A 22,698-nucleotide genomic window follows, 5' to 3' on the forward strand; every position below is an offset into this window, starting at 1 on the left:
TTATCAATTTTCGAGCACTGCTCGGCAATGACGTATTTTCATAACAATGGTAATAATAATTGTTACAATTTCACAGTAGTTTTTTTTCAAACATAATATAACAACATTTTTCTTTTATCCACATGTAATCACCTCATGTAATCGTATAGCTTTTATCAGAAGTAATAATGCAATGAAGACTTGAATAAATAAAGTATCATTGTCATCATCATCGTTGTAGTTGACCAAGAATACCTTACGACATTTTAAAACTAAACAATGCAACCACGACTCTTTTCACCTACGGTTCTTAAGCACGAACTGGTTTTACCAATTACAGTTGTGCGAAGGTGATGTTTTTGTATAATAATTGCTCTACGCGGAATTATAAACGCATTTTTCACGCACACCGTAGTATATGCGTTTACGGAACCTGTTCGTGTCTGTTTTCCTGCATGAGAGTCATCCAGGTGAAGGAAAGCGGATGTTGGGTACTTGAAGGAATGTGTTACTCGTCGTCCCGCACTCGGCGAAAACCTTTCAATCGCCCAAATAACATATAACTATTTGCTAATTGCGACCGTTTCACAGCCATGCTGCAGACGTTTCATATTAAAGTAGGTATGTCATATTATATAAAAAGAGGTTTCATAGTTTCTGTACAAATACTAACTAAAAGATAGCCGCGTCTCTCGGCTTGTGAAAAGTCACGCCGGAAGCCAGCAGCCGCCTAGCCGTCTTAGTGGTAAGCCGCAGCTAAACTTTATCGTCCTTAGACTAAAGCGCCTCGTTCTCCACTGTGCATCAACAGTCCATCCTTCTGCACCAGCCAGAAAATTTCCAGGCCCAGAACCGACTAGTTGCTGTCTTCTGCTGATTTTCGCTACTTCATTCCTATATCGGGCTGTTCGCGTCAATGGATTAAGAGGCTTTGTCCTTACAGCGTGTCCTGCCTTCCACTCATTGTAGTTTTTTCGTCGTACCATTTGCGTAACCGTTGCTGTACCCGTTCCTCTGCAATTTACCGTTTGCTATGCTCTCCGCAGACATCGAAGCTTCCGCGGCTAATTTGGCCTGCACCGCTTTACCGTTGGCCGCCATTTTAGCAGCATAGGCTCGTTTGCCCTGGGGAAGACAATTATAAAGGAGTAAATTTATTGGCCATTCAACGTTAACTTCCTGTAACAACTAATTATTATTTTCGTTAACGTATTCACCTTGGCTATGTAGGCCTTCGCGTAGAAGTTCCCAAAGAGCACTATGAACGAGACCATGTACAATACCAAAGCGTACTGCATCCACAACGGGAAATCGCACCCCGAACGAATCCCATTTATACCGAGAACCAGGGCTGCCGTAAACTGAATCAACTGCAGAATCGTCAGGTACTTCTTCCACCACAAAAATTTCGCTACCGACGGACCGAGGGCGGCAAGTCCGTAATAGGAATACATCAGGACGTGAATGAAGCTGTTCACCATTGCCGGAAGGAATGCTGAGGAAACCGTGACGGTACTTATGATTACACCAAGTTATTTGGATTTCACTGGCGCACTATAATTTGTTTAAAATGAAAACAAAAAAAAAAAGTACTTGTTGCAGTCTGTTTGAAAGTCCTAAACATCCTTGGCGTCGGTAGAAAGGAGAAAGAAAAGACAGAGAACTCGGTGAGTATTCTACTGGTTAGACATTAAACGAACTGAGCGGTAACCCACTACGACGATTTGTTTTGGTGACAGGTACAAGAAGTCAGAAAAAAATGGTGAAAGCAAGTCCCGTTTGTCAATCCGTCAACTTTAGTCTCATCCACGGCGCACGGTTGAAAATGGAGGATGTACTTACTGGACCCGCTCGGCACCCACTTGATGCCAATCCACCACAAGGAGAACATGGTGGAATGATGATAAACATGAAGGAAGCTAAGCTGGTTATCCTTCTTTCTAAGAATAAAGAAGAACGTGTCGCAGAACTCGAGTAGCTTGCTGAAGTAGTACCACCAAACCGCGTTCGCAATCTGTATTCGCACATTGAAGATTTTATTATAAGAATTGCATTGATCCGTGGAAAGATTTGTCTCTTAGCAATAAACTTGTTCTTACCTGAAGTTCATCTGGCCTAGTGATGTGTCTAATCGGCTGGCACACGTAACTGTACCGCAACCTGGTCGAGGCTACGAATAACTACAACAAAAAAGTGAAACGACGTAGATTACAGACGCTGTTGCAAGTGTTAATTAAATCGAGGAGGGTTTTGGTCCTAGTTACGCACTTCTATGGCGATGTAAGCGTTGAGGCAGGCCATTGCCAAGTTGTAGGGGACGAGGGCCCAGGTGAGCTTGAAGGCTCGTCTTCTCCGCATGATCTTTGGTCCGGCCCAAACTATTCCGAGGTACAACAAGGTGTAGAGCAGCGTCGGCGCTGGCGAATCGACCAGCATCCATCCTCTCGTTCTATCATCTACGTCAAGGAAAATTATAATCGATACAATGCGCCGATCATTGGTTTGCTGATCGATCGATTCCATTGGATCGCCGATGGTGAACAGGATTTTTTATTATCAAAAGATTTCTTATTATCTTACCTGCCAGCGAAAGCGTCCACAGATAGTAGTCGTAAGCATCGTGAAATAAATTCGTTGTCGTGTTCAGCAGGCCTGCCATTGCCTGAAACAGATAAAGAGAGACCACAATTAAAGATCGAAACTAAAATTTCCGACAGAACAGCGAAATGCTCCTTCTGATTATGCACTTTTACTTATACGCGAATCCGGGTATGCAGATAATTACAGCGCACGGAGAAAGTTGAAATCGCATGTTGCCCGAGAAGGTATTTCAAAAGAACGGAGATGCGATTTACTATGTATATGCACATACATGCACCTTGGGATTTTGGTAACGAAACTGACGTCGTTATTTTCACTTTTTCAACTATACGAATAAGAGAATGAAACAAAGCGAGTAACCGCGAATTAATCCCCAATCCCACAAAGCTGCAGACGATGTTTGATCCTCGTTTGATTCCTGTTCAAAGAAACTCCTAACGCGATACAATTTCCCGTCCGACTGACCGCAAGACATGCTTCAAGGTGTATCAAATGATATGTTTATCCGATAAAATCTCGGATAACTGCATTCGCGATCTCTAACGGGTAATTGAAAGTTGATATAGGATTCAGTCTACTTACGGGCGTTCACAAGGAAACAGGTAGAAAGAGAGAAGGAGAAAGAGTGATCACTGAAAGAGAAGACGGTGAAACAGCCGAACTTCTTTTATTGGAATGACAACAAAATGTAAGTAAGAGTCACCGGGATCGGAAAAAGCAAGAAAAAAAAAGCAGAACGTTTCACTGTATGGAACAAACCATTCTCGGGGACAACTTTCTACGCGACGTAACGTAGAAACAAGTTAAACTGCAACTGCGCGAATGAAACTTGTATATAAATGTGAATATTTTTGAGGAATTCTTACCGCGTGTGACAGTTCGCACCGCTTACCAGTATCCCGAAATCTAGTATTAAAAATAAAACACAAAACTATCGTGGCACGTCAAAGCTGGCTCATGGCAATTTACAACGACAACGCGAACGTCGAGCGCCAAAGTGGCAGCGGATCTCGGCGTCTCTTCGGTCTGCTTTATAACTTTGGCCCGACACCGGGGGAGAGGTACCAAAGGGAACGGTTTAACGGGGTCAAAACCTACAGAAATGCTGTGGGGATGGACTAGCGGAGACGGGACTCGTTCATATCCGCAAGTATCAGTCCCCGTCTCCCACGAGCGGGGGCTAAAGAAGGCTCCAACCGATTTCCCCTACCCTCCACCACCCTCCTCCACTCGGCCCGGTCCCCACGCCAAGGACTAGGTTACTGTCACGGGAAATACACTACACGTTCTGCCCCACCGTTCAATGCCAACATGGACCTCGCAGCCGTGGTTCCAACTACCCACATCTCATGAATTCAATCAAATTCTTTTCAACGCCGACCCAAACAGCGAAGTCTCTTTGCGTAGTGGAATTTTGGTCAGCAGCTAATCGACAGTATTTTCCGCGACCGACTTGGTTCTTGTCATCTTGTTTAGCTCACGTGTAAACCTGATCCCGCTGATCACACTGTCGTCTCGCGCAAACACCGAGGAAATTTCCAAGGTCGGTCAACTATGGCAAGAATTGCCACGATGACTCGATTTGGAAATTCCTAAACCGCAACTGCGAGATTTCTAGGCTCATCCGATCCACCGACGGGCCAACGGCTGAGCGTGTACTACGTACAACGCCGTCGGTAGATGGGTATCGGGCTCGAGTGTATTATTCGAACCTCTCGTACCTCGGGTAATCACCGCAACTATCTACGCGCCGAGCACGGGGTTTCTGATGGGATTGAACCGCCTACGATGGAACAGGATGAAGCTAGGTTACTGGGTAAGGCGTGCTGCTCGGTGCATTCAGACGGAGATTCTCTCGCCGAAAAGGTCTCGACCAAAGGTCGCCTATGCTCTCTGCGAAGACACCACAGGCCGGGGAAAGCGCACTCGAAGACCCCGTCCTATTATCCGCACCTCGTCCATCACCTTGGCTTTGCAGAGCCAAAGGACGCGTGCTCCGATCGATCGGACTAGAAAGCAACGAACTTATCCGTCAACGCGATCGCAGAGTGGAGTTGTAAAAATTGGAAGCCGATCAAGGCGAGGCAAAGCGAATGGACAAACAATTCGTAATCTTTGACAAAGGTTTGACCAATATCTTCAAGGATGATAACTTTGACCGCCGGAGAGAAACTTCGAGCTGATCATCGGATGATGGTGGCTGTTCCTAAGGCACACCTGCAACACGCTACATCACCGAGAGACAGTAGATTGCCCGCGGGCTTTGTACTCTCTTCCGGGTGTGAAGCAAGTGAAATTTTTTTTCACCGCGTGCACAGCAAGTCCGCTTAGAACCGAGTCGCTCGTATTTCGTTCGTCATTACTGACGGCGAATAATCGTGATCCAAAAAGCTTACAGCTTCAATTTCCACATTGATCAGTTGCTAAGTATTCTATTTCGAACGTACAGCAGGTACTGTCAAGTACACTAATTTCTGCGAAGAAATTCACGTCATATGCGGTGACGCGATATGCGAATATTGAAACTTTGCACGGTTTCCAAATAGAAGTTAATTTTCGTACCAGGAAGAAGTGCCAACGACGTAGACGGGATAATATTGTCATCATATCCACGCATGACAAAGATATTCTTCAAGTTAATTTACAAGTCATATCGATGTGTGTTCAACAAACTTGTGAAAAACCTTCAGCCGTTGGATTTTCCGGAGATCTCGCTACATCGTTATGCCTTACGTCTCTACTTCTCAAATGCGCCAGGTTTCCCCGGAAACCGTAAAAATGTTTCACAGTCATGTTAATCCCGCGAATTGGTCTTGTCTTTGTACGCACGATGCGAGGCATGATACGTATCTATCTCCACGTTGAATGAAACGGTTCCAAGATTGTTCACAGACGGCTTGAAAGGTGGTACGCCATGGCATGCCATGACATTAATTACGATCTCGACAAAGATTCGGTAGGACCTTATTTGAAAGCCGGTCTGGATTATCACATTTTTATGCGTTCACCTCTCTTACCTCGAGGTAAATTCTACAAGCTGCTGCAAGAGATTCGCATAAAGTGAATAAAAATGCCAACTCATCGAGGGATAAAATAATTTTATTGTAGTTTACCGGATTCTCGACAATTCGCAATGCACTGTCCGATAGCAATATTGTTAGCCAGCAGTTTTAACTGCATTTACGGTACGGAACGGAACATACGGTGCCGTATATTAACTGTGACAATTGCGTTGTGTCTTAGGTCGCGATGACGATAAATCATTCGGTTAAACTTTTGCTGGTGTATGGGCTTCACGCACGTTTGACACATATTGTATCGGCACTACGAAAGTAGACAACTACCTCTAGCTGTAAATCTCATCCTATTGATTTGGAATCACTTGAAGCAGAGTAAGTCGCGTTATTATTCATTTATTTTATTTTTTTTACCTATATCCTGACCGAGTATGAATTTGGAGATCGTTGACTGAAAATCGCATCTTACAACGAAAGTTTTTTTTCCACTAGAAATCGTCTGCTAATCAGATGATACGATTCTGAAACGTGCGACTAACAATTAAGTATGACAAGCTTTACGCACACGCAACGTTAATAATGTTCGAAACAACGTCAGTAGCATCGCGTCGTTGAGCGATAATGCGAGAACTGGGCAAGAAGCGGAAAAATTTTCACCTTCGACTGCGGCAAACGGGAATAGATACAGATTCTTCGATCCGTCAAGCGTTAAGAGTGATTGGAAAAAAGTAAACGTGAAGATCTAACGTCCCAGTTTTAATTTCAGCGATTCAGCTCGGCGCGCCCTTTTCTTCATCCTCTGTTTACCGTTCCATCGGTAAATTATTGTTATGCAAAACGAGACACGTTCTTCTTTTTCTTCTTCTTCTTCTTCTTATTCTTTCAACGCAAAACTTCACGCCTGCAGTTTTTGCTGTAACACAGCTGATATCTTCGTATTATAGACGCGGAAGTGTTACATGAGCATTAGCATGTATGCCGGTCCAATAGGTTAACCAAAGATAATATGGGTATATATAATATTTGTGTGTATTAAATATTTGAAACTCTGCGGATATTGCTTCTTTACGTACAGGTACTTGGAAAAAGGTGGGTCAAGAATTTTACGACGCGTGATACAAGCGCGTCTTTACATGGGCGCACATCTGTTCACTCCGGAAACGGCACGAGGCTCACACCCGCCCGAGTGGGTACCTCCTCTCACACGAACTCGCACTTTCACGTTTCGCCTTTTTTCCGTGATTAGAAAAAAGATAATAATGCCAGATGATTTCGCTCCTCCTTAACTGCGAGCTAAGCACGTAAAAAACAACGGAAAATCCCAGTGTCACGTACCGATGAGAAAGACATAAACGAAATCGAACCTGTTTTATGTACGTGCTCAAATCGAAAGTACTGCCATGCCGGAGAATTAACGCAGTTTACGTTTGTTGAACTGTATGGAATCGAGAGAGTGAAAATAAGAACTAAAGAAACGGTGGATGCTTGCAGCTTTCTTAAACACCGCCAATTAATGGGTTGAGGAATAAGAAACAGTGGCGAAGAAGTTTTACACATGATATTTTGATCGCGAGAAACTCTCGCCTTCGAAAACACATGGCGTTCCTTGACGGATCTAGAAAGGAGGAGTAAATCGGAGGAAAAGAAAGAGAGGGAAACGCACGACGGACTCGATCGCATTGCCCGCCTTATATTAAACGTACACCCATCTTTCCTTTAACTGAAATTAACTTCTTTCTCTAGTTAACTTTCACGATGAGGGGCTGCTGCCGCCGCCCGACATGCGTCTCTTCATCCTCTTATTACGAGAATCGATCTCGCCGCACATTGCATTTCCAACGAGGAATACGTTCGCGCAATATAGGCAATGGCTCTTGCGTGGGAGAGAGTGGAGTAAAACGAAAAAAAAAAAAAAACAACTTGAGAGATGTCCGCAAACAGACCTCTTGAAACATGTTCAATGCACGCCAATATTTGCAGTGAGCATTCACGTCAAGTTTGAGAAGCTGTGTTCAACAGGTGCTTTAGAACTTTGCACCCGCAGAAAAGATGTTTGAGCGAATTCTAAAATTCCCGGGTGAACGATGATTTCAGATCTGCAAAGTTGATTGGCGAGGTGCGGGAATGACGAATAGATCGACGTATGAATCGCTTGGTAATGATCTCGCCGACAACGCGGTTATCAATACATTCAGCATGGAATATAATTCAAGTTAAGCTAGGCTAATTGAACCGACGCGCGTTTCTCCACCGGTGCGAGTAGCCGTGATGCTGCACTGCACTGTCTCCATACCGTATCGTAATTTTTTTCCTTTCCTTTTTCCTTTACAACCAGCAGAACCGGATCGCATTTACCGCTGCACCGCATGTGGATTACCGGTTTCTTACCAGCCTGCAACTTAAACCGAAGCCGCTGCGATGAATCTATGTGTATAATCTATAAATCGCGTATCGTAAACGGGAATACCGATCGTGGAAACGATTGACCATCGATAAGTTTCCGCCCATGCGGTACTTATCTTGATTAAGTCGTTCGAAGAGTATGAACGTCGCGTTGCAACGGCCGGTATTTTAAATTGGAGCGTTTCGTTGCGTTTATAGAGTTTTGATCGCGTGCCGGATAATGTTGTGTAAACAGAATTGTAATTACCCTCGGAAACTAGCCCGAATAGATATTTTTGCGGTACAACACGTTGCCTAATAAATTGGAAAGTGACAAATCGACGTTGAGTTCACTCGACGATGTATCGAAAGGAAAGAATTCCTCGACGAAGCTTGAGTAGGTATTCAAACGGCTGAGTCGATTAGCCGCAAACAACAATCATTGCTCGAGGAGAAATTTTTACAACGCAACGTGAAATTTCCCGAAGGCTGTACAAGTCGGAAATTTTGCGGTCAGTACCTAGGTGCCGCGAAACGATACGCGACCACCCCCAAAGGATATAAATATATTCCATCACACCGACTCGGGAAAGTGTGAAAGAACAGCAATCGCACCGACAATTTACAATGAAATTTTGATGACACAGTAATCTAAGTCTCGTTTTTATAATTGTGGCCCCCACTTTTTATATTCCCATGTATGGTAGTTTTTTTTTCTTTGCTCTTAATTTTTTCGCTCTCATTTGCCCTTTTTTCGCAAAGTCCAGACACGCGTGTAAACACGTGTAAAAATACCGCGAGATAGGGAACGGTGAAAGTTGGGCGGGTTTCTCGATTCCGCCACCGTGATCCTCGACGCCGAGAAACCCGTCTTCTTCCTCGGATGCAGCTTCACCCTCTGCACCCGGTCGACAGCTATCCTGCATTTCACCGATGCCACGGTTTTTCCGGTTTGCTTCGCTCTCGACGAGGTCGAAACTCGCTCCACAACTCTTCCCGTTACGGACGTCGATGCGTGGGATGAATCTCGGAAGACGATTGATTACGGCTAAAATACTTTTTTTCAATTCAATCGCACATCTTACATTTTGTTTCAGTAACTATCCGGCAACCTCCAGACGCACTGTGCAGCACGCTTTGGTGTGAATTATTACAACGACCGATGCAGTTGTAATATTAAATGAAAAAAAAATCAGATGATGGAAGAGAGTAATTTTATTCATACGAAGTGAATGTTTTTCGTCTGCGGAAGAGAAAGTCGTCGTAAAGATTCTTTATACGGTACGCATGATAGTGATAATTAGCGATGGCTGCAGCGTGCAATAAATATCTGCGGGATCCTAAAATGCTATGAGTAATTTCTGCACGAACACGATCTTGAACAACTCGAATGTGTCTTTGGGTCATGTCACAAGGCATATAAAACTGAAGAGAAACTGATTAATCCGCCTCGACGCAAATCGCAAGGAATACCGTATATATATATATATATATGTTTCGTTTCCGAAAAATTATACAACAATCACAATTTCAATTCACTAACCTCTTGATCGAAGTATCCGGTTGCCGTATGTGCGTGGAAAAAGAATCGGAATGAGAACCAGGAGATCCGGTTCTTCGCCGGCTGGGACTAGTGCACCCAGTATGGTAATCGGCGAGTTTTGAGTAATAGCCGGATGCAGTTGCGCGATTTCTTCCCAGACGGCAGGTCTTCGTTATTTCACTTCCATATTTTGATTAATCGTAACTTTTGTACTTTTCTCATCGGCTCGATTCGCTTTTATTTCACTACTAAATACCACGCAGAGCCGATCTTTCGGCAGTATCAGGCACAGGAGGGTGTGTTAGCGAACGGCGGTAGCCATCACTGAAATCAATACAGCCCCTCGCCACTCCGTGTTCACCCTTGCCAGAGTCGAGCGCCACTCTGCGTCAAAACCGCCAAGAGTCAGTTGATACATCCATATCCGCTTACTGGTTGGAAAGAAACGCCTGCAGCATCGCCGACGATCCAACCGCGGTGGAAAATGCTTTTTATTTTTTTTTAATCTATCCCCATTTCCCCGCAACAATCTTCTACGAAAAGCAATACGCTGTATTTCTCCTCTCTCACCGCGAATAGTCACCTCAATGTCTCCAATCGAGATCAACTTATCGCCGCGATGGTAAAAGTTGTGAGACTCGTTTCACGATTCAGTCCGTATTCTACAGATTCTTTATTTTTTGCTTTTTTCTTATCCTCGATACGAACTAGTGAGCGTGAACAAAAAAAATTTTTCCGAAAAATATACGAGCAACCGTATTTTCTTGGTTTAATACATTATTTTCTTTTTCCTACATAAATGGAGGATGAAATAAAACCTGAAATATAACATCTGCACTTTTTTCTCACACGCAAATGATTAAAGTTATACTCGGTGTAAATGGACCAATATATCGAGGCTACAACAAATTGTTTACCACCTGTGCACGATATGAGTCCGTATTTGCTATTCCTGAGATTAGAGATAATTAATCATTGTGATTTTATACACTTTGTGATTCTTCACTGATATTTATACCCACACCGTTTGTGAGAAAGTTGATTCAACATCCGTGGTATAGTTTCGTACATATATACGGATATGACGATAAATCGCGCGGAAAATAAAGAATGAAAAAAAAGAACCGTATCAAATTCTAAATCCATTGGAGAATTTAATTTGTGTAAGGCAATTTGGATTACTTAATCAATTAATCTGTCTTGGCAAATAATCCTTGTTATCGGGGTAAAAAAAATTCTGCAATACCTTGTTCAGTGTTGACAGGTTTTTCAGTTTCTCCGTCCGTCGGTTGAAAGTGTAACTTGAAGTTCCGGGTGCGCCCACCTTTACGCGGCAAATTGATTTCAAACGTAAATTGGCAATCGTTTCAGAGTCTTGTATAAACGTGTAACATGTACCGAACAATTTTCACTCACACACAATTTCCATCATCGTAATAACACAAGCATTAGGCTTTTCTGCCAATTTACACACGATAACGATCCAATTACATTCTCGAAGGACATTGAAAGTCTGAGTCGGTTCGCCTGCGGATTTGTCATTACGTATAAGTGTAGGCATACATTTATGCATAGGTATTATAGGTATATCTTCACACAGTAGATACATTGTTAACCAGGAGGTATTGAACTAAAGAACACTTCACTACAGCTGGTGGCACGCATCGAGAATTCATGACGCGAAAATCTTTGTAGGTAAATCCTTGACGATTCCCAGAGTTGTTCTTAACCGAGTCCTGTTAGCTTCTTTCTCTGAGTATCGGTGAAATTGACCGATTTTCAGGATAACGGTGCTAATTCCGTACTCAAAGAATTTTACTATTGCCATAAAAATACACGAGTTGTCCGAGTTCTGGGTCAATTATGTACCCAGTGCTTAGGGAGATAAATGATCCGGTATCACGAACACGACTAGAGACATCGGTTTCTAAACAGCTGCCAAGATCGATACAAACAATACGGGTGATCTGTGATCTATGATCAGTGCAGGATCAAAATCGAAGAAATTTGGTAAAGATAAAAGGAGAAACGTGCTCGTATAACCATATGCAGGCATATGCAGGATGATTATAATTACGGGCGTCGCAGTATAACAGTAATTGTTAGAGGTCTTTTAATGTTCTGACGCGGTAGGTCGGGGTCAACCACTTTCACGGCCAATCAAACTTCCCCTCCTCTTTCGTACGGCTATACCGGCGAGAAATCGTAGCGGCTTAACGCGTATGAGTATGTAAATTCAGTAATAAGCGATCTAGTCTGAGCTAGACGTCGTGCTTTCTCGTACATCGCGGAATGCATGGTTTTGAAAAATGCAAGGATCACTGCGGGAAGGATAACTGGGCGGAACGCGATTTCGCAAGCTTGTGTAATTGAAAGCTGCCGAGATGATTGAATCAATGAAACTCGCGATCATTCGCATCGCGTGATGAAACATCAAAGAGAAATTGATCGAGATCAGGGAGCGAGAAAGGGGAAAAAATCAGAGACATACGTCTCTCTTCCACTATTTTTCTCTCTGTGTCTTTCTCGACTGTAAACATTCAGCGATTTGCGAGTTTCTTTTGCCCTGAAGAGGCCGATGGTTAGGTGGCGGAAAAATTCATCGAGGTCGGGGATTGAGGCTACGGGTTTTAGAACCGAGTGACGTAAAAGTCCCGTACAGCATGTACTCGCTACCGGTCCTCGTTTCAAAGATGCTTAATGGAACATCGCGCCTTCGGCTCTGTAATACCTGAGCCGTTCGTGATTCCTCCTCCTCAGCATCCGAATGGTTGCCACGGTCCACATTCACGCCTCCAGGGCTCCTCGTGGAACCCGAGACAATTGTGCCCCAACTGGTAATGGGAATTCTCGAGTCATCGCTCACGCCGTGCAGACGGTGATAATGAGCCGCAACTGGAGAAACACCGAGTGACACATGTCCGATTTTCAGACTAGCAGAAACACGCTCATTGCTCTGTGGAGAAATGGATGTCGTTTCGACTCAGCCGCAATCGGTGCTGGAAGAACTTGGGATCGAAATGTGCGCGGGACTTGAAGGGAGTTTTTCAAGTTTCTGTACCAAACCACGAACAAGTAGGTAACATCGATTACCTCTGTGAGGTTTACTTCACGATTCGGTAATAATTGTGTAAATCTTTTTGGTGTAACAAATACTAAATACCAAATACCTACTTTTCAAAGTTTTCCGACGCCGATAGTCCACGGTGCAAAGCCGCGCGTATTCAAAGACCAAATTTGAAACTGTGTCATCGCGATTCCAACAGTCTTGCACGGAGGTGTGGATACGTTTTGACTGCAGACACTGGCGTGAAAGTTGTAACGATTTGAAAATTCCAGGAAAGCCTCGCTTACTTTGTAGCGTTACGATCGGATAAGCTCACGGCGTTCGCTAATTGCATTAAGTGCAGTACCTGCACTGCGAGCTGCAGTAAACAGCCCGTGAAAATATTTTCGAGTTTGCTCGCCTCGTCGTAAATTGAAGTAGCAGAGGAACCTGTGCTGCGAATTCTCCGACTCGCAATCGGACTCGGCGAGGGAATGCTAATGGTGCAGAATCATCGTGCGAAAGAAGCTGGCATTGGTATTCCTCGTTCCAACCGCGAGGTGCATCTCATTGTATCGCGTCCGAGTAGTTACGAGCTTCCGTTTTTCAGGTGACACGGTTTCACGCTTGACGAATGCTTCGCCATTCGTTTCGCTACTTCGGTATTGTAAAACAACGAGAAAAGACGTTTTCCTCGATTAATGATGATCGATGGACTGTCGGATTCGGAATACCCGCCTTTTTTTTTGCAAAACATTCGCAACCTGAGTGGAAAATCTACCGTGTAGGCTCACGTCGGACGCTGGATGATTTTGAGAGGCGAAAAGTCGCCGATTCTCTTGCTGAATAGCTGAAGAACTTTCTATGGTATCTCAAAGCCGAGGGACGAAACAAAACCAAATATGAAATTGAAAGCCAATAATATCTGTAATTTTGTTGTACTTCCAGCATACCCGAAACGTGAGTTAGGACCACGTTTTTCTAAACTGATTTATTTTTTTCTGTTTTTAACACTTAACTTTAAGAAGGGTCACCGCGAAGAGTCTGATCTTCGTACGGGCAAGTTTCGTCGCCTATCGTGTGTCAGGTTTGTTAGACGGTGATAAAACCAAGATTATTTATATTCCGTGACGCGCGTCAAGTTGAGAGGCCAATACAATTAGAGAATGAATTGGATTCTTATATGCTCGTCGGGATTAACGAAGTAGGTATAATATTCCGCACTGCGCAGCTGTTGTTGGTACAATTAATACCGCGTTTCTACACTCGTAAGTCTGTGCAGTTGTTACGACCACAGGCGAGAAATTTCTTTTGCGTTAATTTTCAACTTAACCCACATCTTCATCAAAGAAAAGGCAGCTCGAGCGTCACGTGTAGAACGAAGGTTTTGGACATGAAACGCACATACTTGGTCGCTCGGAAATTGCTTAGGTATCCCTTAGGAGGGTTCTCGTGTCCGTTCTCAACCCGGTATTTCGAAAGTTTCTTCGGTTTGATGATTATATACCGTTGTTCAGAATATTGCCTACGAAAAACGCTATTACAGAACAAAGAAGAAAAAACAAGCAACTTCTTTTACTCATGTCCAACAAAAACGGTACATTTGCGAAAAATGTCGAGACTCTTTAACGAATAAACACTTGCTTTGAAAAAATTCGCTGCCGGGGGAATGACGTTTCAGTGAACACGTTTTCAACGTGCGAAACGCGCGATAACTTTACATCGCGTGCATAATCGAAAGGCGATAAATTTTTTTATTTATCCATCTGATAATTTACTTTCCACTCGATAAATTATTAATTATGTCACACTGCGTCGAAAGGACTTTCTTTTGCATCCATTAAGAGAAATCTTGCCATGCATATGAGTGAACTGCATGTTGAATTAATTTATATGGATAAGATTGGAAAACAAAAGGATGATTGTAAATTAATGTGATTCTGAAGTGAGAGTATAAGAAAGATCGCGGATGTTATTAAGTAACCGAATGTGGAATGGCATTGTTTCGATATATGGCCAAAGTCAAGATGCCACATCTGTAAGTTTACCATACACGTTTTGGCTATTTGCCTATTTCAAATTTCGCTTACAAACAATGATGCAATACACCGTATTGGAATATGTAAACTGTGCACCACCATTATGCAACAGGAGATTAAAGAATGTCGCTAAATTACAGGTCACATTTCGTCTCAACACTAATTGACCTCTCGGTTGAATTTCGTCCCAATTGTCCATTTCGCGTATTTCAAAAGTTTAGGCTACAAAATTGCTAGAGCGAGAATTGGAGAATAGAATCTTATTCCTCGGTACGTTGAAAACCTGAGAAATCTGCGGATTTCAACTGGCTACATAGGCATAATCGTTATTGGGTCAAACGTTTCGTTAAGCCGAACACGGACAGAGAAGAAGGGACTTGCTTTCAAAAGTTAAAAAATTAATATTGGTACCGTTAGTTGCGCAGCAAGGTCGTCGTAGCACGAACACCATACGCCTGTGTATAATTAACCGCTGAAAAAACAGCCTCCAAGTAATTCCTACACGCACTTTCTCCAACGAAACTTGCTGTGCCTACGCTGCCATATCCAAATGTGTTAATATAAAGCCGGATACAGTATTTGAATAACCTTGATTTTTACCCATCTCTCGTTTACCGCGGACTTGTCCTTCTTTTACATTTCAGCGAAAGTGCGGACATGAGGCGAGGACCAGCGGATGTCTCTTACTTATTTTTCATTTACGGATTAGGAAAGAATCTACACAGAAAACATTCTTTGCGCGAGAATATAAATTCTCAATCATCCTACGTCTAGAGTACACTAATTAAAAATTCGTGACAGACTTTAATTCCCGTAAAATCACTGACTCCGAAACAGTAAAAATATATTCATTGAATTCCGATCAAATTGAAACTCACAGCCGTAATGACAGTATGATCAAATGATATAATTTTCGAAGGAATGCAAGCAACAGATCTGTGAATTGTTTTAAGCAAGAGAGTCCAAAGACGGAGTCATACCAACGTGATTAATAATCAAGAATCACGGATAAAAATTTTATATCCTCAGATCGATACGGTATAGATTGCAGGATAATTTATTTCGCAAATTTCAATTTACATCAGATTATTTTCACACATCTTGCACTGTACGTCGGGCTATTTAAAAGCAATTGTCACACCCACTTGCATAATGAAAAGAGATGAAATTCACCCTTGTTTCCAAGTTGTCGCGTTTTTGTTCCGAAGGGAAAAAAACTGTAGCGTAAACTTGGAATAATGGGAAACTCGTGGTCAGTTAGTCCTGATTCTCCCGGCCAAATCATTGAGAAAAATTCTCGTGATCAGATTTCTATCGCATGTTTATTAAATATTTCACTTACGTGTAAAAAGTGATCAGACCACGCATCTCATTAGTTAACGGATAACATCCGGCGGTCGATAAACGGTGTATGTATGTAACATTTAAGGATAACATACCGACTTCGGTTCCACTAGAACGATTCGAAAGGTGAACGAACACCCTAAGATGGTAAGAGCCGTCACATTGACAGAGAAAACCGTGAACTTTATGTTTCAAGATTTATGAATTTTTGCAATTCATTTTTACAGTGCAAACTGCATCGTTACCACGTTCCTCTGACTCTTCTATGACTCGAGATATTCATATAAAAATCCTTTGCTTGGTCGTTGGTATGTCTGATTTCTTTCCCATCGTCACAACAGCTTGTTGTTATCACTATTATCATTATGATTATTGTTGTCTGCAAAGTTTCACTGACGAAAGCACACGATCACGTGATAAAAGCGTCACTTTCGCAAGCGTGCCGTTTTTCCTGCCCGTTTGCAAACTGCCTGATCAATTCCAACCGCCCCCACACATCGCGACAATCCCCTTCAATTAACTCAGTTATTCATCCAGTGGAAAACCTCACCTGCCACGTGTTTCAAAATCACGCCAAGACCGCTCCAAAACGAACAACCTGAATCTACGTGGAATGAAATTTCTTCGTATTCAAAACTTCGCGTTACATCTAAGGTAACATTAATATCTTCTACCAATTGTAAGAAAATTAATCTTCTGCACTAATGTTTTTAGAAACGCTGTTTCTCGGACTACGAATATTTAAATAAAAATCATTCGCATACATCTTTTTGAATATCCTGAATTAATTTACACTCAGAATCAATTGGATTCGTATTGTGTTTAAAAAATGCCGCTATCGCAAAAATAGTGTAAATTGTGCGGTTCCATTGGCCTGAAATGCAGAAGCACAGTACCGCGTGCATTTGTCAAAAACCTTGTATAGTTCGGGATTAATTTATTTTACGTATAAACTGTATCCAAGCATCGCGTGCAAAGGTTTATTCTGTACGTAATGTTTGCTTTGAAGTTGCCCGTGAAACAATTATGGGAAAAATAGGAATTGCTGGAGTATCTTTGCTTTGGGGATCGACGTGAACGATGCGACGCCGGCGTCGCGAGACAAAACGGCGCAGAATCAAACTCCAGGAATGACCAGAGTCACGAGAGTTTCTTCGGTCTTTCCTCCGCTCTACATCGTTCAAGGCTTTCGCTCCTCGCCTCCAGCTTTGGGGTAAGTAAAAGATACTCGTTGCCACTTTTTTCCAAATCAATTTCCTCGTGAAACGTGTAAAACAGTGTCGCTTGAACGGTTTTTCATAAGACTAAACAGTGGGATCGAAATTTTTACTTCTTACCGCCGTTCCGCGTTCCGCGGTTTTCAAATTAACAAACTTCGCTGATACTTCGCCGATACTTAAAACCAATCTCTGAGATAAATTTTTCGATTTTGTACATTAGTTGATTAAAATTGATGAAAATGGAACACGTAGCCAAACTTTGTTCAAGTTGTGTTCTCGAAGGATTGAAAGCGCGCGAGTAAAATATCAATATTTCGAATGAGGAACGTTCGTTGCGATTAATAAGTGCGTGTAACGCGAGACACCGAAGACGAGGATACGCGAAAAGTCGGGGGGGGGGGGGGGGGGGGCGAAGAGAAAAAAAAGGTAAACTAGAGGGCTGCAATGAGAGATGTTTACGAGGCTCCAAGGAAGGACTTTTCGCCGCTAGGCGAGCAACGATACGACTAATGAGATCCCTAGATAGCATAATTAGCGGATACACGGTGTGCTCCAAATTTACGTTGAATGTGTAATTTAATATGTTTATTTTAGCCGGGATGTTGAATTCTCCGAACTCTATCGCCACTTCGTAACTCAACTAATTAATTGAAAGTTGAAAAACACAGTTCTTGAAACGCTTGCGAACTTTACAGGTAATTGTTTTAGAAGAACCACGGGATCTGAACGTCTTATTTAACAATTGGATTCATCATTCGGGCAATTGTTCAATTTTTATTATTTTTTCCCATACTGGAGTCCGTATATCAGTCAATTAGGCCAAGCGGCAGCTCTCTGCTGATTAAATAACCTGTCACGCTCTTAGACGAAGGATATCAAGCTACTTATATAGACTTATATACTATATGTATACAGAGTTATTGTACAAAATTCGTCATTTTCACGAGTCGTTCTCAGCATCGCCTGCATTATTCTCGATCGTGCGAAATTAGATAGATACGAAAAACACAAATCCCGTTACGTTGTAATTATTTTCTGAGAAACTCAAACATTCTCGCAACGTTGATATAGATTAGATGTAGAAAAGAAGGCTCGTCTTAGTTTCCCGATCATGACTGACTGACGATTATGACGCACGCACTGAAATAAAAAAAATTCTCGATCGTCGTTACAGGATTCCAATTTAATTACGAGTATGATTTTGTCCTTCATTGTCCAAAGTACTCGCAATAGAAAGAAAGACTATTGTTCTTAAAAAAAAACTGTCGCTTTCCACAAAGTTTCTAAATGTTTTTACTAAAATTCAAACACTTTATGCCAAAAATTTGATGTAAAAATCACCTCTTTTCATAAAACGATGTCGGTTTCGTCGGAACCGAATGAAAACCCCTACGAGTAGAAATCAGAAGATTTTGCCGTCTTGATAGCTTAAAATCGCAGCGATTAATTTCGCTGAAAATTTTCAATTTGCCAATACGAATATATCCCCCATCTCGATAACCGCAACGAACAAACGACTTTACAAACTTTTATTCTATTCTTCTATTCCGAAATGAAATTAATTTTTGTCTATAAATTGTCCGGCAAGAACCTTACGCGCCTGGAATTCCCGATCGCAAGGTCTTGCCGTCAACCGAGCTCAAAGGTAAAAAGAAATACTTAATTGTTTGTAAAACTAAATCGAAGCAACGCTGCGTAAAGCACAATGCGCTTGTCGGTTGTTACGCGCTCGCGTAAAATGAGCACGAATTGCTTGCCGCCAGGAGTCTGACACTTGTGGGACGTTATCACTTAACCGAGCTGCAAACGGACGGCCGTGGGTTTAAAAAAAAACCACCACCCCACTCCCGGAACATATCCAACGGGGTACCGTACAAGTTCGTCCTTCGTCCCCATTTCCCATTGTGCTTTTCTCTCTTTAAACTATTTTTCATTTGCACAACCGTTACATCTGTTCCAGACGACCAGAATGAAGAGTACAGGCGGCAAATAATGATGCAGCTGCGGTTCATACACTACACGCAACTCGTTGTTTTCGTTTTGTGAGTAGAAATTATAGAATAATAGATGTGAAAATGAGGATGGAAAGGTTGAGTATGAGTTACTGTTTTGTATTGAAAGTTCGAAAAGCGACGCTATAATTATAATACAGGATCTAGCTTTTCGGCCCAACAGCTGCGGCGGCGATAAGTTTTGCGATGTTTGTCAGAAGTTGATTGCATTTAATTGCTCTCTCAATAGATTAATCGACGCTAATTCGTTGCGAGGATGCGACCTTAGGATCTCGCAGCATTTCGATCAACCGCAAGATAAGATGAAGTCCAACCTTCGGAGTGACTTACTATTTTATTTGTGTCTTGCGTCACTGCCAAAATCACTTGACTGTGCAAGGTAAATTTGCAAATTTTCATCGCGAATTTTTACGACCATACAGCGCATCCGAAGGCGGTCTAAATTTTCGTACATTCACTGTATAGGATGACGAAGCATTTTCCTTTAACCGTACGCGATGTTTGAAATCAGACCAGAAGTCCTCATTCGAACCGTGAAAGGGAAAAAAAAAATTGGACAATTATTCATTTTGCAGTTTGTTCAACGCGGATGCTAAGAAGAACTACTCCATACGCCCCAGAGTCGTTCTACCCGAGCATTACGTGAAAGGTAATTAACCTGAGTACGTTGATCTTGACTCGAGTAACGAAATCCACGATTCATTCTATATTTTCGTTGCAAAGAAATTAGACCACCGTCGAAAAAAGGGACCCCGGTAATCGTGGACTTCAACGTTTACGTTGTAGACATAAATTCCATCAACGTCGAGGACATGGACTTCCGGTTAGTCTGGTGAATTGTCTATTTTAAGGTGTTTTTTTTTTTTTTCCGTGACTATTTCTTTTCAAAGACTGAGATTTTCCTCATTTTTCAAGGGTCGACATGTTCGTTCGCCAAAGCTGGACGGAATCGCGACTTCACATGCCCGACGACATTTTCGAGGAAGGTGACGACTACGTCACCCTGCCCCCAGAGTTTTTCGACAACCTCTGGCAGCCGGATCCTTACTTTTTGAACTCAAAAGTTGCCGGTAAATTTTCACACGTCTGAATAAAAGTGGTTTTGATCCTTAGAAATGACGGATATTTGCACATCGAAGATGAATCGAAGAATATGGAAGATTTTATTTTTCGAAATAATTTCGATTCTTCTTCCAGAAATTGCAACACTGACGCATAAATTCTCTTCCGTAACGCTGTACAGGAACAAGACGGTTATTTACGCGGCTCGAATGCACGCGATCATAGCTTGCCAAATGGAATTTCAACTGTACCCAATGGACATTCAAGTTTGCCCAATCCACATAGAGAGCTGTGAGTTATTTCTTCACAATTGTGGATTTCAAGGCTTTCGCACACTTTCTTTACAGAGCTGAACGGATCGCGGATAACATTGCGATTTAAGCTTTTCCCCAGATCTTTAAGTACCTACTTTTTCTCTGGACTTTCAGTTTCCTACAATAATCAGAAACTGCGTCTACGATGGGGTGATGGTGGAGTCAAGGTGAATCCTGAGCTGAAACTGCTTCAGTACAACATCGGCAAGCCTTTGCAGCTCGAAGAGTCGACCGGATACATGCTGGAGAAAAATGGTGAGAAATTTCAATGACTATTTCTGTGAAAGATACTTGAACACGCAGTTGAAAATAACGCGAAGCAAAACATAAGAACTTATTATCACTGTAATCAATTATTTATTTTCCGTTCTACAAACTCCGGCTCGATCCTGTGTCGGCAAAATACTTATTCGAGAAAAGAAAATTAGATTTGATTTGAAATGAAAATCATCAATTACGATAAGACACGAGGTTAATTAAGTTCGGGCGTTTAACGACCTGCGCAAATCCGTTATATCATCAACAGATTGAAATTTATGTTCAGAAATTACACAATTGGTTTCATGTAAGTTCAAATCCACAGCTACACCCAATAGAGTTGGTCATTTTTTTTTTCTGAACATTGGTAACGTATAAAAAGTAAGATTTCCGTAAAAATAGGAAATAATCCTCGAGGCGACTGAAGTTTTTAACGTTTTCAATCGTTTCAAAATTAAAGAGTCAATCGATTTTTCTTTGATCGTAATTTGTGTTTCATACACAGCAATGGTGGTCAGAAATTTCGGGATTCATATTATACATTTTGAAACTAACATCACGACGTGAGATTTCTATTTTTATAGTAAAGCCAACAGATCTTCATTTCCACGAGACTATGTATCTGTATAATTTAGAACAGGTACCTCGTTATATCTTATCACGTTTTCGAGATAAGACGTACGGAGTTAAACTCTCGACGAGACCGCGTTTTGATTCTCTCCTCTTTTTTATTCCCATATAGATCTATTTCAAGCTGGACTGACTTGAGAACTTGAATTAACCCGGAAAATGGAGTATTTTTAACGAGAGCAAAAGCACTAGCGCGATTCTTTCACGTACCTAGAAATAGCTTCTTATTCTACAACTTATTCCGGCTTATTCCAAGCCGAGGTTCGCAAGAATTTAGATACCGAGTTATCATTGGAATTACACAACCCAATTCTCACGGCGCTATTAAACAGGGTCACCACATTGCAAAGTTTGTCTAAAAAATTAGTACAATCGTTGGATACGCGCGTATATTTACGCATGCAATTACAATACATCTCGTATGTATTACGCGTACAAAAAAAGCGCGAGAAGAGAAACGAGAAAAAAAAAGGTAAAATAATAATTAACGAACATGACAAGGGTGACCGATGAAATTCTTCCATTCCTCGTTATCAGGTAATTTTTCGCGACTGGTAGTTTACTTCCGGTTCGAAAGACAGATCGGGCATCACTTGATCCAGACTTTCGCACCTTCGACGCTAGTCGTGATGCTTTCGTGGTTCAGCTTCTGGCTCGGATTGGACGCGATTCCTGGCCGGGTAGCTCTGCTCGTTACGAGCATGCTGACCCTCGTCACCATGTTCACAGGTCTCAAAAGCGACATACCGCCTGTTGCCTACGTCAAGGTGAGCAAATTCGCGGGCGAGAAATTTTTCATCTGCAATTTAGAATGGTGGAAGTTTTTTTTGTTTTTTTTTTCCATATTAAACATGCCGTTTTAAAATTCCTCCCACAGGCGCTAGATCTATGGATGGCCGGTTGCATGGTATTCGTGTTCGCCGCCCTCGGAGAATTCGTGGTCGTCAAGGTCCTCGATCTCCGTTATCAAGTTGAGATCGATACCCAGGCGACGAATCTTCCTCGCGTACTGCCGATGGTTTGTCTTATTTCTGCTGTAAAATATTCGTCTAATATTTCTTAACCGAATAGGTGAAAGCATAATTTAAATTTATCTAAAGCTTAAAAAAAATTGTGAAACGTATTTGTACGATAAAAAAATATCCCAAACGATTCCCTGACTTTCCGCAAAAACTCCTGACATTTTTCCCTGACTATTTCAGTATTTCACAATTCCGTGACATTTTCAGAATTCCCTAACCACTGGCCACT

General features: G+C 42.1%; 3 protein-coding genes across 9 annotated transcripts in view; 1 reads left to right on the forward strand and 2 right to left on the reverse strand.

The window, feature by feature from the left end:
- Positions 1-20,792, reverse strand: LOC107217983 (elongation of very long chain fatty acids protein 4). Of its 4 annotated transcripts, none has more exons than XM_046742963.1 (7): positions 20,655-20,792; positions 2,560-2,641; positions 2,248-2,435; positions 2,079-2,159; positions 1,822-1,993; positions 1,197-1,474; positions 1-1,104 (listed from the first exon to the last, which is right to left on the reverse strand). In XM_046742963.1, exons 2-7 carry the CDS (start codon positions 2,636-2,638, stop codon positions 940-942), a joined length of 963 nt encoding a protein of 320 aa, XP_046598919.1. In that variant the 5' UTR covers positions 2,639-2,641; positions 20,655-20,792; the 3' UTR covers positions 1-939. The 4 variants fall into 4 exon arrangements, with proteins under 4 accessions (XP_046598919.1, XP_015511196.1, XP_046598920.1 ...); XM_015655710.2 differs by lacking the exon at positions 20,655-20,792 and adding an exon at positions 9,523-9,859; XM_046742964.1 differs by lacking the exon at positions 20,655-20,792 and adding an exon at positions 3,679-3,698.
- Positions 17,010-22,698, forward strand: part of LOC107217982 (glycine receptor subunit alpha-2) — a 7,563-nt gene continuing 1,874 nt past the window's right edge. Inside the window, exons 1-10 of one of the 2 annotated variants that reach the window (XM_046742962.1) lie at positions 17,010-17,164; positions 19,132-19,213; positions 19,413-19,562; positions 19,759-19,832; positions 19,907-20,006; positions 20,099-20,253; positions 20,381-20,536; positions 20,674-20,814; positions 21,985-22,214; positions 22,325-22,465. In XM_046742962.1, the coding sequence (XP_046598918.1) occupies positions 19,164-19,213; positions 19,413-19,562; positions 19,759-19,832; positions 19,907-20,006; positions 20,099-20,253; positions 20,381-20,536; positions 20,674-20,814; positions 21,985-22,214; positions 22,325-22,465 (1,197 nt within the window). In that variant the 5' untranslated portion in view covers positions 17,010-17,164; positions 19,132-19,163. The remainder of the gene's footprint in view (positions 17,165-19,131; positions 19,214-19,412; positions 19,563-19,758; positions 19,833-19,906; positions 20,007-20,098; positions 20,254-20,380; positions 20,537-20,673; positions 20,815-21,984; positions 22,215-22,324; positions 22,466-22,698) is intronic. The other variant, XM_015655708.2, reaches the window with a different exon arrangement.
- LOC107217981 (periodic tryptophan protein 2 homolog) overlaps positions 22,206-22,698 on the reverse strand; it is a 6,793-nt gene continuing 6,300 nt past the window's right edge. For 2 of the 3 annotated variants that reach the window (XM_015655707.2, XM_046742958.1), the window contains exon 16: positions 22,206-22,481. The gene's annotated coding sequence lies outside the window, so the exon portion shown is untranslated. The remainder of the gene's footprint in view (positions 22,482-22,698) is intronic. The other variant, XM_046742957.1, reaches the window with a different exon arrangement.

The sequence above is a fragment of the Neodiprion lecontei genome, chromosome 6 (genome assembly GCF_021901455.1).
Source record: "Neodiprion lecontei isolate iyNeoLeco1 chromosome 6, iyNeoLeco1.1, whole genome shotgun sequence".
NCBI lineage: Eukaryota > Metazoa > Arthropoda > Insecta > Hymenoptera > Diprionidae > Neodiprion > Neodiprion lecontei.

Bases quoted from the DNA above. Each gene is read 5' to 3' on its own strand.
- LOC107217983 (XM_046742963.1), bottom strand. From the start codon at position 2,638: ATGGCAGGCCTGCTGAACACGACAACGAATTTATTTCACGATGCTTAC. The intron at 2,436-2,559 runs GTAAGATAATAA...TCCTTGACGTAG, and splicing joins GTGGACGCTTTCGCTGGCAG to ATGATAGAACGAGAGGATGG. The intron at 2,160-2,247 runs GTGCGTAACTAG...TTTTTGTTGTAG, and splicing joins ACGCTTACATCGCCATAGAA to TTATTCGTAGCCTCGACCAG.